This window comes from Mustela lutreola, chromosome 5 (genome assembly GCF_030435805.1).
Source record: "Mustela lutreola isolate mMusLut2 chromosome 5, mMusLut2.pri, whole genome shotgun sequence".
NCBI lineage: Eukaryota > Metazoa > Chordata > Mammalia > Carnivora > Mustelidae > Mustela > Mustela lutreola.
The window spans coordinates 38,379,896-38,407,206 of NC_081294.1; the positions used below are offsets into that span (position 1 = coordinate 38,379,896).

The 27,311-nt window shown below is 35.8% G+C and overlaps 1 protein-coding gene across 1 annotated transcript in view; it reads left to right on the forward strand.

The window, feature by feature from the left end:
- The window catches only part of LOC131831119 (heterogeneous nuclear ribonucleoprotein A1-like), an 80,713-nt gene that overhangs the window by 51,619 nt on the left and 1,783 nt on the right, over positions 1–27,311 (forward strand). The window contains exon 2 of the mRNA XM_059173341.1: positions 14,851–14,957. Within this exon, the coding sequence (XP_059029324.1) occupies positions 14,851–14,957 (107 nt within the window). The remainder of the gene's footprint in view (positions 1–14,850; positions 14,958–27,311) is intronic.

Consider the following 27,311-nt stretch of genomic DNA (forward strand, 5'->3'; position numbering starts at 1 on the left):
CAACAATCTGAAAATATGCAATCAAGACCCAAGAATTCCATGCCATAGAGCATGGAATAAAATAACACCAATAGAAGTCTTATTTGAGCAATATATCTCCCCACTGTATTCTAGTTCTAGTTTGCAAAATGTGCTATATGATATTTGATCTGCTGAATAGAATTTGGTGGTCACCAGCTGTTAAATATTAGGTGACATTTGCTGAAAACAGCAATTTGGGTTTTGAAACAAACTATCTTGAACCATTCTCTATAACAATATAACAACGATTATTAACAGAAACTTCTTGAAACTATTCATTACTCAGTACAGAAGATTTAGTTTCTATTTTCTCATAATGCCATGAAAGAAAACAAGGTATTTTTTGTTAGGCTGAAGAATACCTTAAAGAAGTGGGCGACTCATTCCTGAAATGCAGGGAAGTATCAGTTCTATTCCACTGGAGACATGCACAGTAGGGGAGGCACAGCACCACAACCTGGAGGCGAAGATCTGGGTTTTGGTTGGAGTTCTGGTTGGAATTCTATTGTTTACATGGTGTGACTTCAGTCCATCTCTTAACCTCTTTGAATCTTTGTTCTTCTTCTATAAAATGAAGACAACGGAAGATCTAGAACAGATTAGTGATTCTCAAGTATTTTAAGGTATAGAATTTCTTCAAATTAAAGCTTATCACTCTGTTATGAAATAAAGATGTTTCCATCAGTATACCTACATCAGAATTTGTAACAATTTTTCTTCTCCAAAATTAATGTATCTTCACCAGTTTAGAGTAATTAATATACATAATACACCTTCATCAAAGGAGAGCAGTGAGGAACTGTAGAGAAAATGTGTAATATTCCTACCCATATGCACAATACACCAAATACATATATATTTTTCATTCCTTAGTTGTATATACAGTCTGTGGAATTTTATGGATATGAGGAAAGCTACCAAAATAAAGTTTCTAAGTCTCAATAGGGGGAAATGTCAATCCAGAGTTCCTTCGTGTCTATACCTTTATTTTAATGAGAATCATTTTCTTCAATGTTGTCTATGAATAAACTTAATTGTAAAACACCTGCATTATTTTAGTGCCACACAGATCAATTTGTACATAAAGCCTTTCACAGGAAACAAAAGTTGAGCTTACTTTTCATTAACATTGATATAGGCTAGCCAATAATGCAATGTATGCATGTGACTCCCACATATTTCATTGGCAAATGTGTCCCTCTGAACCAAAGTGGATCCTTCAAATACAATAGAATCTGCCATAGACAAAGAGTCTATTTAAATAATTCAGCAATTCTAATTCTTTTTACTAATAGCTGACATTCCCATGTTAATCCTATTTGAATCAAGTATTTCCATTATGCACAATCGTAAGAAAGCACACTTTTTCCCATTCAATGCACATTTATAGATTTCACATGGCTTTGAAAGAGATTTTCCCTTTCAAAACTCATTATATTTTCTATCTAGTTAGCGATCATTTCATAAAAAAATAAAATTCTTATTTAAAAAATCAACCCAAGTTTTAGACTGCAATATGCTATTCAGTTTATGCCTAGTATTTCACCTTCTGAAGCACAAATTTTAAAATATTATTTCTCACTTTTATTCTCGTAAATATGAAGGCTGAAGGCAAATCTGTTACCTAGAGAAGCATCATGTCCACATGGAAAGGAATCAAAACAGATTCAGAAATTTTCAGGAAAAAAAAAAATTGCAGTTAGGTGATAAATTTACCAAGATATGTGACCTTTACCAGCATTAAAACTGGTTTGTGTTAAACAGATATGTGGCAAAACTGCTCATTTTAAGTGAAAAAAATCACTTCATTTATTCTGCAAGGAAATAGCTAAAGCAAAACAGTTCCTTCAGCAGTGTAATTAGGAAAGGGAAAAAGAAAGGTGGGGGGGAGTTAACTACAAAGGTAAATACTCCCATCTTGTGGCTGCTGTTGAAATAACATGTTTTAATTGAACATTGGTTACTGGAGGGCATTTCATTTTAGAAATGAAAAACATCACTGGTATTTATTGATCCTTCCTAAGTACCAGGCACATATTAGGTACTCTATGTAAACTACTTTAACTAATATTCACAACAACATAAAATTGAATATTCCATCTACATTTTGCAATAAATCATAAAGCTTTGTAATATGAAAGTTATTTAGTGCTTCTACAATTTTACTTTTTTATTTCGCTGATAAGAACAATTCATTCCATTGATTAGTCATTTATCCTAACAGAGCTTGGACCTCTTGGTTCACAGTGGTGTACTAAAATACCCCATTCCTTCTTGCATTATGTTATTCTCAGTCAAAGGTGAATGGAAAATGCAGACAGACCTCTAACTTAAAACCATAGTTATCATAATCTTCAAGTTTTTTTTTAATCAAAACAAAGAGTATGAATCTCTTTTTTTTCCTCATAGATATAGAGTTAAAATTGATCTCTTATGGGGGAAAAGGATGTTACTTTTGATGACCTAATCCTGGATCAGGTGAAAATACTACTTATGGTTGGTCAAAGGCCACTGAAGAATTTCCAGTACAGTTGGTCTTCAGACAAACGCCTTAAGTGAGAACATAGCATGAAACTATATGACTAAAAATTTTATAGCTTATTAACAAGCTAATTTTATAAAAGGGGGATTATTGGGGCACCTGTGTAGCTCAGTGGGTTAAAGCCTCTGCCTTCCGCTCAGGTCATGATCCCAGGTTCCTGGGATCGAGCTCCACATAGAGATCTCTGCTCAGCAGTAAGCCTGCTTCCTCCTCTCTCTCTGCCTGCCTCTCTGCCTGCTTATGATCTCTCTCTGTCTCTCTCTCTCTCTGTCAAATAAATAAATAAAATCTTTAAAAAAAAAAGGTAAAATAAAAGGGGGATTATCAAACCTCCATGACATGGAACCCATTTTACTGTATCATCTAATTCTAGCAAAACCAATGAAAGACAGGAAGAGACAGAGACAGAGAGAGCAGAGAGACAAAGAAAAATGGAGAGAGACAGAGAGATACCCATTATATCCACGTCTTTGAAAAAGAAAGTAACATTTTCTTAAACCGTTCCTTAATGAATATTTGTTAGATTTAATACAGGTTTCCCAATTGATGCAGGGGACTGGAAACAACTTAGGAGTTATCCATTTTAGAGACCTTACTTATTGGTTACTGGTTTGGAGGTCTCTGTCTTAGATTATGGCATTGGGCAAGCTTGAATAAGAATTTTCATTTTTAAAAGCTTTCTTAAGCTTGGGAAAGATAAGATAGGTCAGGTAAAGTCATCTATTATAATCATTATTGTTTGGTTATTTTCTGCCTATTAACAATGTGCAGATTTTATTTTGTGTAAGCAGTGAGAAACAGTTGCTCTCCCTCACCCCGTGCACCATCCCCACAGTCTTCTAATACCAATTATCAGATCTATGGAAACTGAAAAGAACTTTATTATGTAAGCTGACCCGGGTAGGAAGGATGGAGCTCTCTGCTCTACTTTTATATTAGTGGAAATACATACCTTTTCTTATTTTAACTAATTCGAATAAGGTAAAATAAATATTTAAATTAATTAGGAAACTGATAAGATCTCATTTTCTGACTAAAAAAAGGGCAAGAATTATACTAATGTCACATACTAAGTCTTATGTGATAAGGTTTGGATTTTAAGTTAATTTATTATATTTTTGAGATTTTATTTGGTTATTTGACAGACAGAGATCACAAGTAGGCAGAGAGGCAGGCAGAGACAGAGAGGGGAACCAGAAAGCCGGATGTGGGGCTCGATCCCAGGACCTTGAGATCGTGACCTGAGCCGAAGGCAGAGGCTTAACCCACTGAGCCACTCAGGTGCCCCTAAGCTAATTTAGTGTTTAAAAAAATATATACCTTAAATGTTTTTAGTTATAAAAAATTTACCTAAATACAGTTTAATCTTTTTATATTAAAAACACTTTCAGAATGGTGGGACGGGAATAAAAAACATTTTAAACATCAGGACAGAGTTTCTCAGCAAAATATGGTTTCATCCTTCAAATCTAATGTGATATTACATCCCATACCAAAATAAATTATTAACTCATCTTTATATGTTAAAAAGAAGTCCAATGTTTAAAGTGATCTTTTATTCTTCCATATTTTAAATGTGTAACAGAATCAATAACTATTCAGACACTAGGTTATATACATGTTATATACATGTTACATATATAGACCATAATATAGTCTTCTGTGTTACAGCCCCCCAAAATTACCACTGATGAGTTCTGAGACAAGTTATATCAGGAGACTAGCACTGCAAGTTGAAAGCTTGCCTTAGAAATTTTGTGTATTCTGTCACTCTTAGCCAATAAGCAGAAGATCATGTGTTCTGTATAAATTAGCTGCCCACTGGAGGGAGGAGCGTCTCAGTAACAAAGTACACTAGGTATAATAGTCTTCACAGCCTGAAGGAGCCCCTGAGGTCATATCTTCAACATCTGTATGCATGATTTAGCACTTGAGCTACTGTTAAAATTGAGATACCAAGCTGGGATATGTACAATGACCAAATTAGCACACCACTGCTTCCTGCTACTGTCAAATTCTGCAAGGCTTTCTTTCTCCTGAATTATGTCATTAACTCCTTCCACTAAGAATAGCAATCGAATAAAATGGAAACATAAGCAGATGGTATCAAATCAGCAAGTGATGTCTAGATAAAGTTTTCTAAAATAATAGGATACCTATTGAATAGTTTGAAGCAATATGTGGAGGGTAGTCAGAATTAGCCTTATGGAGGATGTATCCATTAATAAAACCTGTGGATTTTTGCTCACCCTCAGTGGAGAAAGAGAATGCCCCTTAATTCCCATTTTTTTCCTACATTTTGGAAGAAGGATGAGAGGGAGAGAAGGTGTAATAGCTCTCTTAAGGCATCCCTCGGGGACCTTCCTCTAGAGAAGAACGTTCCTCTTTCCAGTTTAATACAAACCCCACACACCCAGCCCCTGTAATCCTGACAGTGCTTGGTACAGACTGCAAGCAAAGGAGGAAGAGACACCACAGCATATATAGGGCAAAAATAGCCACAATAGACTATGTGGCTGCACACACAGTCTGATTTGCAGAGCACCAAAGGGTCCTCAGAAGTACCAGGCTTTCTCTTTGAAGGCACTGAATGGCCAGAGTTCTAGATTCATTCCTTTGGGGCGCCTGGGTGGCTCAGTGGGTTAGGCTGCTGCCTTCGGCTCTGGTCATGATCTCGGGGTCCTGAAATCGAGTCCCACATCGGGCTCTCTGCTCAGCAGGGAGCCTGCTTCTCTCTCTCTCTCTCTCTCTTCCAGTCTCTCTACCTACCTGTGATCTCTCTCTGTCAAATAAATAAATAAATAAAATCTTAAAAAAACAAAAACAAAAACAAACAAACAAAAAAAACCTTATTAGATTCATTCCTTTAATTAAAAGCCCATACTTCTTGACCTGCAGGAGTCCTTATTAATAGGCGGATATCCTTATGCAAGGTAAAACCCCTCCACAGTTAATACTTAAGTAAGGGTTAGTTGATCCTTCGCTGAAAAGAAGTTGAAGGAGAAGATAGATAGTTGGTGGTAACCTACCAGGAAAGAGATGGCAAGTGGAGAAAGCATAAGTTTCATAAAAACACACTTTGTCTAGAATTTAATTTTTCTAAGGGTTGATAAACACCCTGCTCTAATTCAAAATATCTGCTTTTCATGACTTCTTCAGGAATAAATAGCTAGGATCTGTGCCTCTCAAAATAAACACAAAGGCTGTGAGAAATATATCACATCCTTCCTAATTCACAGGCACAGGATCTGTTTTGCATTTGGGAAAACCTATGTACTGATCTGTCACTGAGATTTCTACTAACCTTGTTCTCAGGAGTAGCACCTAACACAGATGTTTTATTACAAAAAGGACATGCATCAAAAAACAAGGGAGAAGTTACTGACAGATCTGGATCTCTTGATTCCTACTATACAATTCTGCCTCCGTTTTATTAAGAAATATTTCTTAAATATTTATATTTTCACTCGTTGGTAAATCTCTGTTCTCTATGATTAATACGTCACAAGACATAGCCCTGATGTCTGCATTCTGGTCCACTTCTCTGTCTTTTATAATGGGAAGGGATCAGTTGAAGTAAGAGAAAAATACCAACTGGAAAGATACACTTGAACGAAGCTAAGACATCACTATAGATTCTGTCTCCAAGGCTCAGGTTCTAGGTTTGCCTTAGCTCCCAGTGACAACACAGTTTCACTGTTCTTAAAGTTGTACCCTCTCGGAAACACCTGACATTCATCCAGTTTCAAGGAGATAACCTACCAGTCCTAATCAGAGCCCGGTGTGGGCTCTATTCCAGGACTCTGGGATCATGACCTGAGCCAAAGGCAGAGGCTTTAACCCACTGAGCTACCCAGGCGCCCCAAGTCAGTACTTTTAATATGAGAAAGAAAAGTGCTTTCATTGATTGGAGTATGCACCTTTGCTATCTTACTGTTGGAAGTCATGTCTCTCTCTTCTCATAAAACTACTAAATTGATTTTAACATACCAACTTCCTTCATCTGACACAAGTAAGAAAAAATATATATATATATTAAAATTTGTAAAGCATTTCTTTCTTTTCCACTATAGATTAAAGTAGTTCTACTCTGTTTTCAACAGACTGAACCAGTTTTTTCTGTTCCTTTCAGTTGCAATGAATCCTTGGACTATATTCTTTAGGTTAAGAATAAAGGCTATAAATACACATAGTACACAATAAGGCCATAGATGTACATTGTATACAGTGTGTTAAATTTCTGTAACATTTTTAATAAGAGACTGTTCAGATTACAGAAAAAATGCTGCACACTTCAAAGTCCAATGTTTGGTAGATTCTTTCCACAAGATAAACCAGAAAATAAGAAACAGATATTCAACATTAGAGTGAACTGATAAATACTTATTCAATTAGTGTAAAAAGTATTTATCCAATTATTTTCACCCTAGCTGTGTGATGCTAAATTTGCTACATTTGAAGTTATGTGTTCCTCCTTACAGAAGCAATGCTCCAGGCTTTGGTGCTCATTTCTGTTTACATTTGGCAAAAGGTATCTTCCTGCTTTTAGGAAAGGAAGGCTTAAGGAGGCTTATGACCACCTACACATCAAATAGTTGCTATAGACATCTTCCTTCTTAAATACAAGTTAGATATATATGTAATAATTAAAAAGTTGAACTAAAATGGTCAGAACAAAATATAGGAGACCAGTCCAATGGACTCTTACTTATTTGAAAGCTCTCTTGAAATGTTCATGAAATCAAAACTACAACTGAATACCACTTCCTTCCCATAAAACCATGTCGGCTATAAAAACTTGGCTTACCTCCAACAGAGAATGTTTAGTGGACCAGTCCCAGAAAAACATAGTGAGCAAGTCCTGAACTTCATTCTCAAAGATTCCTGAAAGCCAGAAAGCAATCAAATGAGACTTCTTAAAGTTCAAAATGACTTTAATGATTAAAAATGCATATATAGATTCAAAATAAAGATTTAAATTACAATTATATATACATATATGCTTTATATGGGAGTGATTTCATATGAAGTTTGATAACAGTTAATTCTATGCTCAAAATATGTTAAAACTTTTAATTAACCCTTCGATCTTCTGCTCCTTAGTTCAATTCACTCTTTAAATGACTCACAGCTAATAGGTGGTTTCTGAGAGAAAAGCCAAGACCTAACACTTATATACGTAGTCCTGTTAGGTCTCCATGGACAAGTGTTCTATAAAAAGGAAAGCAAATGAAATCGGACATTGTTACGGACCAATAAGCCAAGTAGGTCTAAGGAAGAAGGCTGCCACCAGACTTTTACCTTTCTTTTAAACCGTAAAATTGCGATCATTCAACTCCTGCACCAAGATGCTTTTTAAAACTAAACCAGAAAATTATGCCTGTGGGAATTTCAAACATTTCTATCAATCTCGACAGAAAAAAACAGGTCAAGAAAATCTGAACAAATGAGAAAAACTCGAGCATGAGTCTAAGAAGCTCTGAGCACAGTGAGGAAGGATTCCAGAAAGGTCAGTACGAACATCTAAAATCTCTTTATTCTCAATCAAATAATTCATTCTATACCAATTTAATGAATTCCAAAACCTACAGTTATTGGGATTCAGCCTTAAGATGAGAAACTATCATGCATACAAAAAGGTGTTTTTCTCATTAATATCACAGCAGAACATCAAACACAGCAATCTCAAATGGACTAATTCCCATCCATCTGGAGTGATCAAACCATGGGAAAGGTTTCAGTAACACAGTGAAGACCAGAAAGGAAAGCTGTATCAAAAAATATAGTCATATCATAAGAGGAAGGAAGCCTCCTTCCTCTGTACCCCTCCCTTCCACCCACTACTTTACTCCATGACCTCAAATAATCCCCCAATCTGGGGAACATTAGTAGAGCTTCTCCAGCTGAACCCCCCACCCCCTCTGTCTCCAGTAGGTAAAGATAGTGTCTGAGGTAGCAAATGTCAAGGTTTAGTGAGAAGAGCAATATTCATTTTTAATCACAGAGATATTCCATATGAAATAAAAGGACCATTGAAGGAGTCCTGTGTAAATGTCTTAAAAGCACAAAACAATATCCTGGGTGAGGAAATGATAAATAATAAGGCATTCTGACCACACCTGCTACTCGTTAAGGGACAGAAGCCTCTTGGACACCATTAATACTTTCAGCATCTGCCAGAGGAAATAGAGGGCTTTGTAAGGGACAAGATGTTTTTTAAAGGTGGTGGTAGGACTAAGCAGATGTGTGTCTATTCACAGATTATACTACAGTGAAATCTAGTGAATAAAGGTTTAATAATTAAAACTCAGGCATAAACAACATATATCAAACACAATTTATCTAAGAAACTAAAGAGATAGATTCAAGTCAACTCAGATACTTGATTCTAGTACCCACTGTGCAATTAATGCTGTAGTTAAAAGTTGTCTCTTAACCTTTGGGACAACCTCCAGAATCTCTATAAAATGAGACTTCTTGTAGATAGTTTTCAGATTTTTGGATTAAGGGGGGGAAATGAACTCTACAAACAGAAGTTAGTCCTTCATTCACAAGATGGGAAGTAAGCTACCTGAAGAATTTATATGAAGACATGGAATGACCTTTGTTTGGTAGGTACTTTCACAAGCTTAGACTCCAAAAGCAGCAGCATGGGGACAAGCCCCTGAAATTCCTCAGAACTAATAAACTATCCTGTCTCACAGTCCTTTTAAATGTGGATAAGGGAATCAGCAAAACTGAGGACCTCTGGAAACACTGAAAATTGTACTTTTTTCTATTCTTACCTCTCTGTTCCTATCAGAAATGACTGTTAGACTCAAAATAAAGCATTTTGGGGTGGAAAACACCCTAAAACTGGGGTTCTTCCATCATCATAAGCCTGAACCTGCAGAGTCCAACACTAACCCTGTTTTGAGTATGAAAAGGAGAAGAAAATCTAGTATACCTGCAGTGAATTAGTTTCTTCATTAGAAAATCATTCAGTCTGAGTCCTCAGAGTCCAAGTTTCTGGGAGAAAATTAGTAGGAGCTTTAATTCTTTAGGACTACTAAAGGAAATTTAAACCATTACTGCCCAGATGCTGTCTTGTTCTGGATCCATCCCTAGTGGCTTTGTAGTGTGACTGACTTCTTTCCAGAATCTGGCTGGATAGGGAGGGAAAGTAATTTGATAACTACTGAATTTTTTTTTTATTAAGATCAAGTGTTCTTTCAGGGTACTTAGCCCTGTCTCAGTGATTAAGTGATCTAATTTTTTTTTTTCTTATCTCAAAAGCTAAGCTTGAAGTGTTACTCTTGAATATAGTTTTGCTATTTCAAATAGCAACCACAAGATAGCAGAATAGCTTAATTTGAGCTCCATCTGGTTAGGTAATAGATTCCTAGCTGATTAAGGCAAATCAGGAAAAGTGAAGAAAATTATTATGATGTGGCATAGGACAATATAAAATTAAAATAAACTTAACTATTTTAAAAATAATTTTAAGAATTGAATGCATAAGTACATTATTTCTAATAGTCAGCCAAAAAGGAATATTATATAACACTATATAAATTGCACAAAGTAAATACTTCTTAATATAATAATGGTCATTAATATTAGAACCCCACTTTCAAGTCATTAGAGATGAAAATGATGCAGGTATACATATAAATCTATATGTTTCTAAATGATTCCCAGCCCTTATTATTCTGAATGTCTCTAAAATTTGTAGTTTAATTATAGAATGAATAACAACGACAACAAAAGGGTTGTGTTAAGGGTTTTTTTTTCCTTAACTACTTCAGCAAAAAAATATTCTCTAAGAATATTTAAATAGAATAAAATGTCTCATCATAATCGTCATGGATGATTCTTCACAGAGCTGCACTACAAACATGTCTCAAGAATCCTAGCCAGTCCCTGGAGATTCACAGAGCTTCCTTCACATCTCTCCAAGAGCAGAGCCTGAGAAAACAGATGGGTCTTTCTCTATGGCCCTGAGGCCAGCAGTCCCAGCACTGGGAATAGTCAGGGGAAGAGTTTCAGAGCCAAGGGCCCTTCTCAAAAAATCTTCTGCTTCCTTTTACCCAGAACTTGAAGTGAGGCTGTAATTCATGCATCATTGGATATGTTGCCTCTCAGTAAATTACTGAGTATCCCCACCAAGATCAGTAGAGAAAAAGAAATTGAGAAGATCAATATGGGGAAGAAGGCAAACCACTTCCAGGACACATTCGTTAGCAGAAGTTAAGTACTACATAAGGGGTATTGGTGCTATATGATATAATTATGGAATGAAGTAAAATGAGTATCAAATCAAACAATTAGACTTGGTCAATGCTAATGAAAGAGAGACACTAAACAAACTATGCCTGTAAGAATGAATACTTAATACCATAGCTGGAGACATAAGTATTTAAAAGGCACAGTCTGTTCGGAAATGATGCAAAATATTTTCTTAGTCTAAGAATTTTTGAAAATTTTTTGTGAGGATGAATAAATCTCAACATGTTTTTTAGAAGCAAAGTAGGAATTCAGTAAATACATGTTGGAATGACTATACTCATCTTCCTTTTTATTTCTTTCTCTGAAAATAATTGATTTTCCAAAAATAAAAAAAGAAGAGTCAGAGAACCATAGGAGGGAGTAAGGCACCAGGAGATCTCATCTCACTCTGTTTTTAGCATTACATTTTTTAATACATTATTTCTCAGATATACACTGAAAAAGTTGTCTTCAATTTGCAGCTCATAATTAGGAAAGATTAACAGATATCATGATTACTCTAATAGATACAACAACTGTCTTCCTTCATAACTCTTCCTTCCTTTCCTGTATAGCCTAGAGCATGAGAGATGAAATTAGTTTCCCTTAAGCATAAACCTTTTAATCACAACATAAAAAAAGATGACAAATCACTGAAAAAAAAAATGTTAGGCCTGTTTATCCTTGCATCCTATCCAAAAGCCATATTATATTTTCACCTAAAAGCCAGTGAACCTCAAATTTTATCTCCATGTCAGACTGCTCTCCTGACACCTGTATTTCTTTGTTCACTTGCTTCATGGACACCTCAGTCTGGATAGTCTAGAGACTACAAAACTTTAAGGAGCGAATGAATTTATATGTGTTCTTGCCAAAGCATCTCCTCTTCAGGATACCTTTCTTCATTAATTCCGTTACCATCCATTGACCAATCATGTATTGGATTCCTTCTCTTCATCTTCTCTGCCATTGCCTTAATTTAGGACTTTATCTCTCTTACATATGATACTACAACAACTTTTCAAATTACCTTGCTGCCTCCAATATTGAATCCTTTCATTTTTCTACCGAAGAATTTTCTGAAAAATAAATCCAAAGAAGTTACTATTTCTATTTAAAACTCTTAATACTTCCCCTTCAGGAGAAAGCCAAAGCTTCTTAGAATGATATACAAATTCTTTCATATATTCTTCAAGTCTTCATGTCTAAGCTCTTCTCTTTCCACTCCCTTACCTTCTTTATGTATTAATTACCTTGTGTTCTAGACATTCAGAAATGCATGTAGTTTTCCACTAAGTTTCAATAAGTCTATAAATACTTTAACATCTAGATCTCTCAATATTTCTTGCTCTACTAAATTTTCCTAAAGTCACCCACTTAGATTTGATTGCTCTGTTCTTTGTATCAGACTGTATCTAGAAAAGAATTCCAATACTGTATGCATAACAGTTTATTTTAAAATAATTTTTAGACATGGATGGAACTAGAGCGTATCATGCTTAGCGAAATAAGTCAAGCAGAGAAAGACAACTATCATATGATCTCCCTGATATGAGGAAGTGGTGATACAACATGGAGGCTTAAGTGGGTAGAAGAAGAATAAATGAAACAAGATGGGATTGGGAGGGAGACAAACCATAAGTGACTCTTAATCTCACAAAACAAACTGAGGGTTGCCGGGGGGAGGGGGTTTGGGAGAAGGGCGTGGGATTATGGACATTGGGGAGGGTATGTGATTTGGTGAGTGCTGTGAAGTGTGTAAACCTGGTGATTCACAGACCTGTACCCCTGGGGATAAAAATATATGTTTATAAAAAATAAAAAAAATTAAAGTCTAAAAAAAAAAAAAAATTTTTAGAATGTCTTCTCTATTAGACTCTGAAATTCTTATAACAGAGAAACATGGTTTTTTCCCCCTTGTATTCACAAAGCTTTGGAAGGTGATTCATAGGAAAGAAGCATTACAAATTAAATTTGAAAGTACTTCAGAACTGAAATAAAGTATATAAATGTTATGATTTTTAGGTCATCATTCTAGATATTGCGTATTGACATATCTACATTATGCTACACTTAAGGATCTAATGGAAGTCTCAAGATATGCATGTAAGTAAAAATATAGCAAGATATGAAGCAATATTACTGTAGAAATCAAGGAAAGGTTTTTTGTATTTTGGGTTTTTTTTTGTTTTTTTTGTTTTGTTTTGTTTTTTCTAAAAAACAAAACTAGAAAGATTTCATAGGGAAGAGAAAATGGATGTGGGAATTAAGAGAGTCATGAGGCCAAAATCCAGGCTGAAGTTCACCAGCTTTAATTGGAATGAATCAGGATCCTCAAAATTTTACAAGCATGAAAATGAATGTTCAGAGCAAGGCTTCAAAATGATAATTTGATAGCAATAAGTAGGAGAAATTCAATGAAAGCTAGATACAAAGAGGCCATTTAGAGAATTCTAGTAATACTCCAGACAAACTGTTCTGAGGGACTTGGTATTTGAGTCCCAGAAATGGAGTTGCAGGTGGAAAAGCAAAAGAAGTGGGAATAAACTTGGGATGTTTGCAAGACAGGATTGATGAAACTTAGCAAGTTATTTCATTCAGAGCCAAATAAAAGAGATACTCACCCAAGAACAATTAGAAGTTTTAAATCTGAAAAATTGAAAGCATCGTGATACCACTAATAGAAACAAGGAATACATGAAGAAGAACTTGGAAAAGGAAGATTACTTTTGTTTTTGTCACATACTTGGAGACAGTGGTACACCAAGAAGGGATGTTCAGTAGGCAACTAGAAAGCTCTCTCTAAAGTTGAGAAAGATTGTGACTGAAAGTCCAATTTGTTCCTTCATCTAAGGAAGATTTTTTTAAAGACACAAGAATGAGTACTCATGTGAAGGGATAAAATGTAGGAAAAGAAGAGGTTGAGAAAGAAAGTTGGGGACAACTTACATATAAGAGACTGGAGGAAGAAAAGAAGCCAGAAGAGGAGAAAAAAAAATCATGAATAATTTATGATGATTTATACTTAAAGCAAAGTATAAATGTAAAGAAGCTATTGACAAGCTCTAATGACATTGAGGTATGGAAGTTGTGCTCCAGTGAGATAGCCATTAGCTACTCATGCCTATTCACATTTAACTTAAATTTAAAATGTAGTTTCTCAGTTGCATTTGTCACATTTCAAGTGTTTAGCACCTTTTGTGGCAAGTGGCTTCCATTTAAAAAAAAAATTGTGCAAATATAGAACAAGCCCATCATGGCAAAAATTTCTTTTAGACAGTGTTCGGTTGAGGAATATAAAGCCTGAAAGAGAGGTGCCTGAGCGGCTCAATCTGTTAAGCGTCTGCCCTCAGCTCAGGTCATGATCCCAGAGTCCTGGGATCAAGTCCCATGTTGGGCTCCCTTCTCCCTCTGCCTGCTGCTCCCCCTGCTTGTGCACTCTCTCTCTCTCATTCTTGCTCTATCTCAAAAAAATAAATAAAATCTTAAAAACAAAAACAAAAAGACTGAAAGAAAAGTCCACATGAAAACAGTCTTTGAAGGGATTTAAGGGCATTGGCTTTATAGTTAAATCAAGACAAATCCCTCCCTATTCCACTTACTATCCGTGTGGCCTTGCATAAATCACTTATTCTCTTTGTACCCAGTTCCTAGCATTTACTCCTAGATGTCTTTTCTAAGGGACTACATGGTACTATGCATGTATTTTACCACAATTCCTGGACCACAGTTAGTCTTCAGTTAAGGGGAAGTAGCAACAGCAACAGCAATAGTAGAGATCAGAAGGGAGAGAAGAAGCCAGACTGCTGAGAATTACAAAAAAATATAGGTGTTCTCATACGTGGCTGCAGCAGGCCTAGACCAGACCTTAATAAGACAGAAGGTAGGACGGCAAATTATGCAAGTAACAGTCTGGGAGTTCTTTAAAAATAAGTGCCTTAGAGGAAGCATGAGTGTAAGGGATGACATGGAGAATACATGAAGAGGAAACAGGCAGAAAGCTGGAAGGTTGTGTAAGCATCACTTTCTAATTGTTGAAGGAATTGTTGTATTATCTATCAGAGATAATCTCACACGGCAGTGTGGAAGTTGGCTAAAGGAACTTTTATTGGGGAAAGGCAAGAAGAGATCAAAGCAGAAGCAGAAGGTATGTCCCATTGTCCCTGTTTTGGGGGCAAGGGTTGGTTTTATTTCTAAACTCAAAGTTCATTAATAGTTGCTGCCTTAGGTCCTATTTTGAAAAGATTCTGAAGCTGTATCTGAACTCTCTAGGGAAGGATACATGAATAAAGAGCACTTCTGCATGGACACAGAAATGTCACCTGAAAGTCAACTCTACATGTGAACCTGGTACAATTGGTTTCAGGGAACTAAATGGTCACAGCCAAGAAAGAACTTCTCTTGGATTTTCTACCCCTGAAGATCTCCTGCTCCTGGAACACAAACTAGAAGGGCTTAGATTCTTCCCTTGGAGAACTGTACTCTAAGGTCTCACATCCATGTAAGGGATAAAGTGTAGGCTATGCCCTCTTCCTTCCTTCACCAAATACAGGGTAAGTGCTCATTCCCCACACTTTCAGATGAGATGTTCCTGATGGTCTCAGTGCAAAGATAATCCCCATTTGCTCTCTAAATCCCCCTAAGGCACCTCTGGCCCCCACCCTGGTGAATGTTGACATTCTTTCCACATACCATTCACAGACACTTAAGCTTTGAAAGGCAGAGAGCAGTTATAGGCCCCATGCACTATGCATTTCTGTATGAACTTGGAGTATCTACCAATCATCCGCCAATGTATTTGACATTGGTGATAAAATGATGAAGAAAATGTCATTCCTAACTTTAAGGCAATTAAGGTCTTGCACATAGTAGGTACACAATGATTTCTTTAGTTTCTTTTTTTTTTTATTTAATTTTATTTTTTCAGTGTTCCAAGATTCATTTTTTATGTACCACACCCATTGCTCCATGCAGTACGTGCCCTCCTTAATATTCACCACCAGGCTCACCCAACCTCTCACCCTTTCCCCTCTAAAACCCTCAGTCTGTTTCTCAGAGTCCACAGTCTCCATGGTTCATCTCCCCCTCCCATTTCCCTCTCCTCTCCTTCTCCCAGTATCCTCCGTGTTATTCCTAATGATCCACAAGTAAGTGAAGCCATATGATAATAGACTCTCTCTGTTTGACTTATTTCACTCAGCATAATCTCCAGTCCCCTCCATGTTGATACAAAAGTTGGGTATTCATCCTTTCTGATGACTGAGCAATATTCCATTGTATATATGGACCACATCTTTATTAATTCACCTGTTGAAGGGCATTGGCTCTTTCCACAGTTTGGCAATTGTAGACATTGCTGCTATGAACATTGGGGTATATATGGCCCTTCTTTTCACTACATCTGTATCTTTGGGGTAAAAACCAAGTAGTGCAATTGCAGGGTCATAGGGTAGCTCTATTTTTTATTTTTTTGAGAAATCTCTACACTGTTTTCCAAAGTGGTGACAGCAACTTGCATTCCCACCAACAGTGTAAGAGGGTTCCCCTTTCTCCACATCCTCTCCAACATTTGTTTCTATATGAACTGAGAAAAATAATGAGGGTTTTGACTATATAAAAGGATGTTAATTTCAGTCATTATGCATTCTTTTATGTATATTATACCTAAAAACTGCCTAGGGAGTACCTGGGTGGCTCAGTCGTTAAGCGTCTGCCTTGGGCTCAGGTCATGATCCCAGGGTCCTGGGATCTAGCCCCACATTGGGCTCCCTGCTGAGAGGGAAGCCTGCTTCCCCTCTCTCATTTCCCCTGCTTGTGTTCCCCCTCTCGCTGCATCTCTCTCCATCAAATAAATAAATAAAATCTTAAAAAAAAAAACACTTCCTAGAACAACAGTGATTATGCTCATTATTAAATATGTCCAGTTAACTTAGTTGTAAATGTATTTGATTAGATCAAATGTATGAATTTTGCAGATTCCCTTAATATTTTTTAATCATAATCTAGGATCCTCCATACTTGGAAAAAGAAAGGAGAATATTGGTTCATGCCATACTTCTCAGTCAGCTGAAATCCCGGCATAGTTGTTCATGTTCTATACCCTTCTTTCCCTTCCCAACAAAAATACTCAGTTTTGGAAGAGAAGCAAATTCCTGGATTAGGTCAAGTTTTGCCAAAAATATAGTGGCCAGACGTTACCACATATTTAGCTGTTTGGCTTTAATATTTTTCCTCCTTAAATTGAATCATTTATGACAGGTTTATGGGGAACTCAGAGAAAAATGGGAGAATCTGTTTGAATGATCCTGTTCAGTAGAAAAAAGAACTAGAATGAGACCTTTTCTCCTTTTACCTGAAGTATGGCTAATCCTTCTGGTTTTATTCTCCATGATCAAATGATTGAAAAATTAAAGAGTTTGGGAAGTGAAACAAGGAGTGCTTAAAAACTCCTAAAGCTAAAACAGAGACCTCTCAGAAGTTCACTGAGGCATTCCAAAAAATCAGGGCAGTGTGAAGTTGAAAGAAGCCTTGCTCTTCAGATCTCAGTGTGTTGTACAGGGGCTGTGAGGCTACTGGAGCCCAACAGAGCCTTTCATATCTTGCTGAAGCAAATGTTTCTATGTAGATGCAAGAGCTCTGTAAATCAACGAAGCCTTCCAAATCAGTGCCTCAACTCTCTCTCTGTTTATATACACTAGGCATATGCTTCCTGTGACCACTTCAAAAGAAATATAACTTTCTTAAATATTATTTAAGTGCAGTTCCTTGGCTGTGAAAGAGAGAAAATATAACCGACTTTGAATCTTTTACTACATGGGTGGAGAAAGAAGGAAGGAGTGATTGAAATGTTACGCTGACCAGTCTAGGAAATGGGTAATAACTTGTGATTAAATGCAGATGTTAACCTGAAAAATTCAGTCAATCACAGATATTAAACATGCCTGGAAGCTATAAAAAAGCAGAAAGTAAGCCAATGAATAACCTTTCATTGAAGGTCTGTAGTGACACACAATTCACACTGGGAAAAAATGGTCTAAATTTAAATTACTTCAACTTTTCCATCTTGTATAAATGTTTATGTACAAATGAACAGACCATTACATGGACTAGTAACCAGGGAACACTGGAAAATTGAATAAATCAAAATCAGAATAGAAAGAGCCATGAATGACAGGTGTATAAGTAGCACTTGGAAAGGAACAAGCTGAAAAATATTCCATTTGAGTAAGCATAAACCACACTAGAAACATTATAGATACATTTTAAAATCCAGAATGTCTGTTATATCTAAAGATAATACAATAGTATAGAAAGCAGATTACAATTTGCCATAGTGGCATTTCATAGCTAATGAGCTAGACATTTCATAGCTAATACTCCCTGGCCTAGCACTGGACTTGGCATATAATTGACACTCAACAAATGTTAGTTCTGATTTATTGTTAGTAGTGTTCCTCAAAATTTTAAAAAAAAAATCCACATGTTATAATAATAAGAGAACTTCAAATAGAATTCCAGTAAGTAAGCATAATTGTAACTATTATATATATAAATGTGTGTGTATATACATATTATATATAGTCTCTCCCTATATACACACACACACATATATATATACAGATAAATATATATATATATATACACACACACACTTTTTTTTTTACCAGCAGTCACCACTTTTTGCCATGCCCAGTGCCAACCTAACATTGTTGATAAGCAACTATGTTTCAATTGGCACTCCAGTGAGTCTCTCATTCATCATTTTCAACTGCTGACATATCACTTTTATTATTTTTTTAAAAGATTTTATTTATTTATTTGACAGAGAGAAATCACAAGTAGATGGAGAGGCAGGCAGAGAGAGAGAGAGAAGCAAGCTCCCCGCCAAGCCAGAGAGCCCGATGCAGGACTTGATCCCAGGACCCTGAGATCATGACCTGAGCCGAAGGTAGAGGCTTAACCCACTGAGCCACCCAGGCGCCCCTGACATATCACTTTTACCAGCTGGATCTTCAAAGCCCAATTATAAATTCAGTCAGGAGTTAGGTGATAGGATAGAATAACCACAGGTTACAAAGTGGCTTTTTTGAAAACACAGCTGAACTATTTCCTACCATACTTGTTTTCCAAAGCAGCTTACAAGATTCACTCTAGCAAAATGTGGGAATGTCCCATAGTCATATGACAACAACAGAGAATTACAATGATGATCAGATCCCATTAGGAAGATTGGGAGAGAATTGCATAATTTTAAATAGTAAACAAGCAAAATGAAAGATACTGGTGTTAAAGAAACCACTGAGACTGAAAACTGAGTTCTTGGTGCCACTGATTTAATTGTTTATATGTTTTTCTCCACCAGATTAAATGATTGACACAGTGTTGTTGGTCTATAGGAAGAGTTTTGTTGAAAGACACAGGGAAAGGGTTAGGTTTAAGGTCAGGGTTAGGATGGAATTGGTGAAAAAACAAACCAGCAAACAACTGACTGACTGACCATGTAATCGAATATAGAAAACAAAGAAAGTAGGCCTATAGGAGGTTTGTAAATGGAGTCAAATGGAGTGAAAGTGGTAAGAGTCTTGAGGTCCAAGAACAGTGGCTGTGCAAAGTAGCTCAGATCCTTTTACTATGAGCCAAATTAAGCACAAATCACTAGTCTACAGAGTCTTTCTGTGGTAGAAAGAGAGAGAGAGAATATGAAAGTTGAGAAGCCACATCAAGTCTCATACCTACAGTCCTTAACAGTAATCAAAGAAGGAAATTCCAGTGAATGAAGCACATGAAGATTCTGTGAAATGTCATTTCTTGACCATATTAGTTTTCACATTTTGTTGGGCCATTGTTTGCAAGGCTAGTAATGTTATCAGTTTTTACAGATCAGTTTTCCTTATCACAGGGAAAATGCTCTACAAAAACAGAGGCTGAAAAACACCTAGAAAACAAATCCCATAGGAAGCGCCCTGTGTTGAACTGGGAAAATACGAATACCAAAGAGCAGAGATAGCCATGGTCACAACTGGAGCCATACTACAAATTTTGAAGTTTTAGTTTCTCACTCAGTGGTATATATCCATAAACATGGAAATATAAGTAAATGTGTTCAGTTAGAGAGAGACTATTTCCATAGTTCTCTTCCTTTTTATTTCCCCATGGACACTCCAAAATAAAAATAGAATTAAAGCTATCTCTTGTAATCCAATTTAAGTTTAAAGTATGGTTGGGTATATTCAGGGATGAAATAATGAGCATATTTGAGGCTAAAAACAGTCTGTAATCTCTTCAAAATTTAGTGAAATTCCATCTCTTATCAGTTGTGGTTTATCCAAGAATCTTTGCCTGAAGATCTCTATTTGATGAGGTGAGTCATTTTGTTTATCAAAAACAGGCCTTTTCAAATGAAACACTCTTCTTGGTTGGTTAATATTCTGTCTCCATCACAAGATAGATCTCCATGTTCCTTCAATTTCTGAGATTTTGTGGGTTTTGATGCTTATTTTTAATCTTGAGAGTTCTTTATCTGAAAACAATTATTCCGTTTGAAGGAATGTACTTGGATACATCATAGCATAAATTAACACAGTACCAATGAAGCAACCTGCGAATATATACAAACTAGACTACAAACTCAACAGATCTTTGTACACCAGAAATGCTTTTCATTCAGGAAAATAAACATAATTAAAACCAGAAAAAAAATTGCTTATAATTCTAGGGTGCCTGGCTCATAGGTGGTCAGTAAAGATTAACCAACCAACAGAGTGAATAGATGAATGACTGAAAAATAACTTGGGATTTATAAATGGATTCATCTGAAAGATCAAAATGCATATAACATTTAATTTGTTGTACTCAAAGAGAGGGGGTAGGTGCAGTGGAGGTGCTAGATGATGATTTGTAGTATTGTAGTATCCAAGTTTACTAACTCAGTAGAAGATACAAAGTAAAACTCAAAGCACTCAATTATGATTCTACTTCTATGCCTTTTTAAAAACTTTTCATTTTGATTGACTTATTTTGCTAAGCATGAAACGCTCTAGTTCCATCCATGTTGTTGCAAATGGCAAGATTTCATTTCTTTTGATGGCTGCATAGTATTCCATTGTGTATATATACACCACATCTTCTTTATCCATTCATCTGTTGATGGACATCTAGGTTCTTTCCATAGTTTGGCTATTGTGGACATTGCTGCTATAAAGTCAAGCAGAGAAAGACAACTATCATATGATCTCCCTGATATGAGGAAGTGGTGATGCAACATGGGGGCTTAAGTGGGTAGAAGAAGAATAAATGAAACAAGATGGGATTGGGAGGGAGACAAACCATAAGTGACTCTTAATCTCACAAAACAAACTGAGGGTTGCTGGGGGGAGGGGGTTTGGGAGAAGGGGGTGGGATTATGGACATTGGGGAGGGTATGTGCTTTGGTGAGAGCTGTGAAGTGTGTAAACCTGGTGATTCACAGACCTGTACCCCTGGGGATAAAAATATATGTTTATAAAAAATAAAAAATTAAAAACAAAACAAAACAAAACAAAAAAAACTTTTCATTTTGAAATAATTTTAGACTACAAGCAGTTGTAAGATAATACATGGAAATTCTGTGGACCCTTTACCCAGTGTCCTCCAGTGCTTACATCTTGCAAAACTACAGTACAAAATTACAACGAAGGAAGTTACACTAATACAACCCATCAGCCTTAAAAATATATGCGCTGACAAAAATATGCACTTATTTTTATGTGTATTTAGTTCTATGCAGTTTGATTACATATATAGATATATGTATCTGCTTAGATATCTTTTATTATTTTTAAATTCACTTTTATTTTATTTCAAAGGAATTTCTGCCAGAGAGTAGAAGAAGTGGGCCTTAAATGGAAGGGAAATGACTGAAATCAAGGAATCAACTACCAGATCTAGATATATGAGTAAACATGCAAGAAAAAACTAGGCTAGACTATCTACACAGTATTAGTTGAGGGAAATGCAAACAACCAGAAAGTTCTGTGCCTGGAATTACATTCCTAAATAAGAAGCCAGTAAGGATGACCTGAAGGAATCAAGTAAATGGCAGATTACAAAAGAGAATAGGCACAAAAATCTAATATGAAAAAGGTGAGCTAGGAACATGTCCAGATGTTAATCAACCTGGAAAGATGTAAAGGGAAGGATTGTAGGACAATGAAGAAACATACATTCGTTCTTGTTTCTGTTTTCCAAGGCTATCATGTTCCTTATCCTAATAGTCCCTATTAATTTCACACCACATTCATTATTAAAGAACTGCTCAGCAAAACTAGTGAGCATATTAAAATAACTATACATAATGGGACACCTGGGTGGCTCAGTGGGTTAAGCCTCTGCCTTCAGCTTGGGTCATGATCTCAGGGTCCTGGGATTAAGCCCCGCATCAGGCTCTCTACTGAGAGGGGACCCTGCTTCGCCCCCTCTCTCTGTCTGTCTCTCTACCTACTTGTGATCTCTGTCAAATAAATAAATAAAATCTTTAAAAAAAAACTATGCATAACATTTCATAACAATGCAAGGTATGAATTCTTTTTTGAAGTTATTCTTCATAAACATGTGTGCACACGCATGCACAAATTTGGAACTGACATCAACTTTTACACGTAGAAAAATAAACATGTCAGGTCAATGTCCTAAAATTACTGATGTCTTTTTTTAGGTTTTTATTTTAATTCCAGTCAATTAACATACAGTGAGTGTTACTAGTTTCAGGTGTACAGTATAGCAATTCAGCACTCCCCTTTGGTAACCATCAGTTTGTTTTTTGTAATTATGAATCTGTTTCTCTCTCCCTCTCTCTCTCTCTCTCACTCATTCTCTCTCATTATTTTCCCTTTGCTTGTTTGTTTTGTTTCTTAAACTCCACATATGAGTGAAATTATATGGTATTTGTCTTTCTCTGACTTACTTCCCTTAGTATTACAATCTCTAGCTCCATCTACATCATTGCAAATGGCAAGATGTCATTCTTTTTTATGACCAAATAATACTCCATTTTTATGTGAATAATATATACCACATCATCTTTACTCATTCGTTAGCTGGTGGGCCTTTGGGCTCCTTGGCTATTATAAATAATGCTGTTATAAACAGAGGGTTGCATGCATCCCTTTGAATTAGTGTTTTTGTAGTTTTTGAATAAATACCTTGTAGTGCAATTGCTGGATCATAAGGTAGTTCTATTGTTAACTTTTTGAGGAAACTTCATGCAGTTTTCCACAGTGACTGTACCAGTTTGCATACCCAACAGTACATGATTGTTCCTTTTCTCCACATCCTCACCAACTCTTGTTTCTTGTGTTGTTTATTTTACTTAATTTTACAGATATCTTACTGTAATTTTGATTTACTTTTCTTTGATGATAAGTGATGATGAACACCTTTTCATGTGTCTGTTAGCAGTCAGTAGGTCTTCTTTGGAGAAATGTCTATTCATGTCTTCTGCCCATTTTTAATTGGATTATTTGATTTTTGGATGTTGTTTTATCTTCTTTATATATTTTGGATGCTGCCCAGTTTTTCTCAATGCAATTGTCTGAAAAGACTATCTTTTTGTTTTTTTAAGATTTTATTTATTTATTTGGCAGACAGAGATCACAAGTAGGCAGAGAGGCAGGTAGAGAGAGAGGAGGAAGCAGTCTCCCTGCTGAGCAGAGAGCCAGATGCAGGGCTCGATCCCAGGACCCTGAAATCATGACCTGAGCCGAAGGCAGAGGCTTAAGTCACTGAGCCACCCAGATGCCCCAAGACTATCTTTTTCCCATTGGATATTCCTTCCTGTGTTGTCAAGGATTAATTGGCCATATAATTTTGTCTTTATTTTTAGATTTTTCTATACTGTTCTATTTATCTATGCATCCATTTTTGTGCCAGTACCATACTGTTCTGATTATTAAGTCTTATATATGTCTCTTTATTTTCATGTGCTTGAGAGGTAATGACCCATAAAAAGACTACAAGAATTGGAAAAAGGTATGTTTACAGGAAAACACTCCAAAATATACCTGTTTCCCCATACTACATTGAATGTGAATAGTAGTGATACCTTTTAAATCGTAGCAAAAAAAAAAAAAAAAAAAAAAAAAAAACATTTGCTCTTTTTTTCAATATTTTTCTTCTTTATAAAGCTATAGATTTATCTCTAAAGTTTTGCCTATATTTTTGGGCATATAAAATCTTGAATCCATGCCATTCCCTAGAATTTTGGTAATGTTTAGATATCCTGACTTCTTTTTCAATCATGCATACTTGCTGTATAACAGCTTTGATATCCCTTCCTGGGAAATCTGTTCACTTTCTGCCCATATGCCATCTTCCATGGTAACTGATATGAAGCATTTATTAACATTTGATCAATTTCTGCATTTTTTCCTTAAATTTCCTTCCTTTTTTTAAAAAAATAGCTCTATCAATTCTACTTCTGATTTCCAACCATATTTACAACTAGCTATTCACATTCTTGAGGGATTAGGCATACAAATTTTTTGAAAGCTAGTACATAGTGCTCTCTTTATATTCCTAATTGAACTATGAATAAAGAATTCTTATAAAAACAAGATTTGGCTCTCAGTTTGGAAGAAACCAAGATAGACAAAATGATATTCAAAGAATGAACTCAATAATAATAATAATAAATAATTGATATTTTCTTAATAATTTTGGCTCTCCTGATCCTACAAACAAAGGCATTGCACCTATGTATGTATAACATTAAACTTTCAACAAATAAGGAAAGGGGAGGAATTGACACTAAAACAAGATGCCATTCAGATAATACAGGAGAAATCAAAGCAAACCAAAAGAATTGATTTTAAAAGTATACTGGACTCCTGTTGTAAATAAATGTTTTTATGGCTTAAGACAGGTGAACCCAGAATAAAATGGCTTTGAAGCAGAGTTATCTCAGTACATTAAACATTAAAACACTCTGTTTAAGCATGGAAGAAGGCGAAAAACATCTTACATACTCTTTCCCAATTTTCTTAAAACTGTGGAGCAAAAATTAGAAAAAGCTGTAGATGCCACCCATTAACCTAGAAAGTAGTCAAAATGTCTGCTGAAACCCAGTATCAGAACTCTATTCCTATTTTCTATGTGGATTTAAAATTTAATTTAGATCAGGCTTAAATTTTACTATACAAACTGGCCCATAATCAGAAAACTCCTGGGGCTCTAATGTAGATAAATTTAAATTTATCTTTTAAAAATATATATACAGCCCTGGGTACCAGCACTACGTAATCAACTGGAGATCGACCTAAGCCCCACAGAGCAAACACAGGGGTTCACCATGAATCACATTTGTTAGTATAAACTGATCACATTGGTAGTGTGTGGCCTAACACCCCAAGCATACAAAAAAATGCTTGTCAGGAAGAATAGTCCAGGGACTCAGAGCTCAACTTTTAGGACCTATTCAAAGACCAATTCTGAAAAACAGGCCATTCTTGGAAATATGGAGTGTTTGAGCAACTCTCACTGAAGAGTTAACCATTTCCCGCCCACATTTATAAAATTTAAATATATCAATGAGTGAGTTGAACACAAGAACAGACACAAAGAAAATAGAAATTAATACATTGAAAAACTTATTCAAGGAAATCGCTCAGAATTTAGTACAAAGTTAACGTAAGGACACAAAAGATAGAATGAGAAGGTCCAGTGGCCCGCTAGGAAGTGTTACAGGAGGAAGAAATAGAATTAAAGGCTTTCATTCAAAAATTGTGTAATATCAGGACACCTGGGTGGTTCAGTCAGTTAAGCAACTGCCTTCAGCTCAGGTCATCATCCCAGGGATCTGGGATCAAGCCCCATGTTGGGCTCCATACTCTGTAGGGATCTGTTTCTCCATTTCCTTCTGCCCCTCTGCCCACTTCTGCTCTCTCTCTGTCTGTCTCAAATAAATAAGTAAAAAAATCTTTAGAACAATGTGGAATCTTGAAGCAGCCCTCATGTCACCAGCTGGATAAGAAAATCAAATCCATACCCAGAGCCATCTAAATGCACGTACAGGCTATCAAATAAAAATCTTTAAATTTAACAAAAAAAAAAAAAAAAAAAAAGAAAGAAAGAAAGAAAAGAGAGAGAGAGAGAGAGATTCATTACCCAAGAAATAAAAATAATTAGACAACGTATTTTTCATCAGTGGATGTCAGCTAAGGATAGATTTTTAGAAAAGCGATTATTTTATCTTCAAATTATGTTTTCCATTGCCTCTGGCATTCATTATTGGTAGCTTTTAAGAATTTCCCAGTCTAAGTAATATATTTATCCAATCAGTGACTCAGATTACTCGCTTAAAAAATAAAAGTAAAAAACAGTAATGCTTACTTTATAAAATAAATCCAGACATTTTCAATCATACATAGAGCTTATGTTTGGTAGGCCTTTATTAAAAGAAATACTAAAATAGGTGATTTAACAAGAAAGAAATTGAAATCAGAAGGATAGAATGCAGGGAATTAAATTTTTTTGTTTGTTAAATATGCAAATATTGGTTATATAATATGTTAATAATGAAATGTGAGGCAATATTAAAACATGTTGGAATTAAAATACCAGATAACAATAATGTGGGGTAAATCACAGTAAATAGTTCTGAGATCCTTGTATTATACAGATATTATATCAGAGGGGAGAGGGGTAAGAATTCAGTTAAATACACAAGTTAAAATTTACAATAAGCCATTATTTTAAAATTTAAATGAAATGGATAGCCTATAAACCAGTAGACAACAGGAAAAGAGAGAAATTCTGTCAAAAAGAAAACAAAAAAGGAGTAAACTAAGGAGAAAAAAAGAGGGGAAGAAGTGTTATATAATTATACAGTTCAATAAATTATATTGAAAATATAATTTATTACTCAGCCATCAGAAAAGATGAACACCCACCATTTTCATTGACTTGGATAGAACTGGAGGGGGTTATGCTAAGTGAAATAAGTCAAGCAGAGAAAGTCAATTATATGGTTTTGCTCATACGTGGAACAAAAGTAATAGTGTAGAGAACCACAGGGAAGGGGAAGGGAGGGAAAATTGGGAAGAAATCAGAGAAGGAGACAAACCATGAGAGACTCTGGACTCCGGGTAACAAACTGAGGGCTACAGAAGGGAGGGGGGTGGGGTAATGGGGTAACCAAGTGATGGGTATTAAAGAGGGCACATATTTTGATGAGCACTGGAGTGTTATATGCAACTAATGAATCATTGAATGCTACATTAAAAACTAATGATGTACTACGATATGCTGGCTAACTAAACAAAATTAAAAAAAAAAAAATTAAAGGGCGCCTGGGTGGCTCAGTGCGTTAAGCCGCTGCCTTCGGCTCAGGTCATGATCTCAGGGTCCTGGGATCGAGTCCCGCATCGGGCTCTCTGCTTGGCAGGGAGCCTGCTTCCCTCTCTCTGCCTGCCTCTCCGTCTACTTGTGATTTCTCTCTGTCAAATAAATAAATAAAATCTTAAAAAAA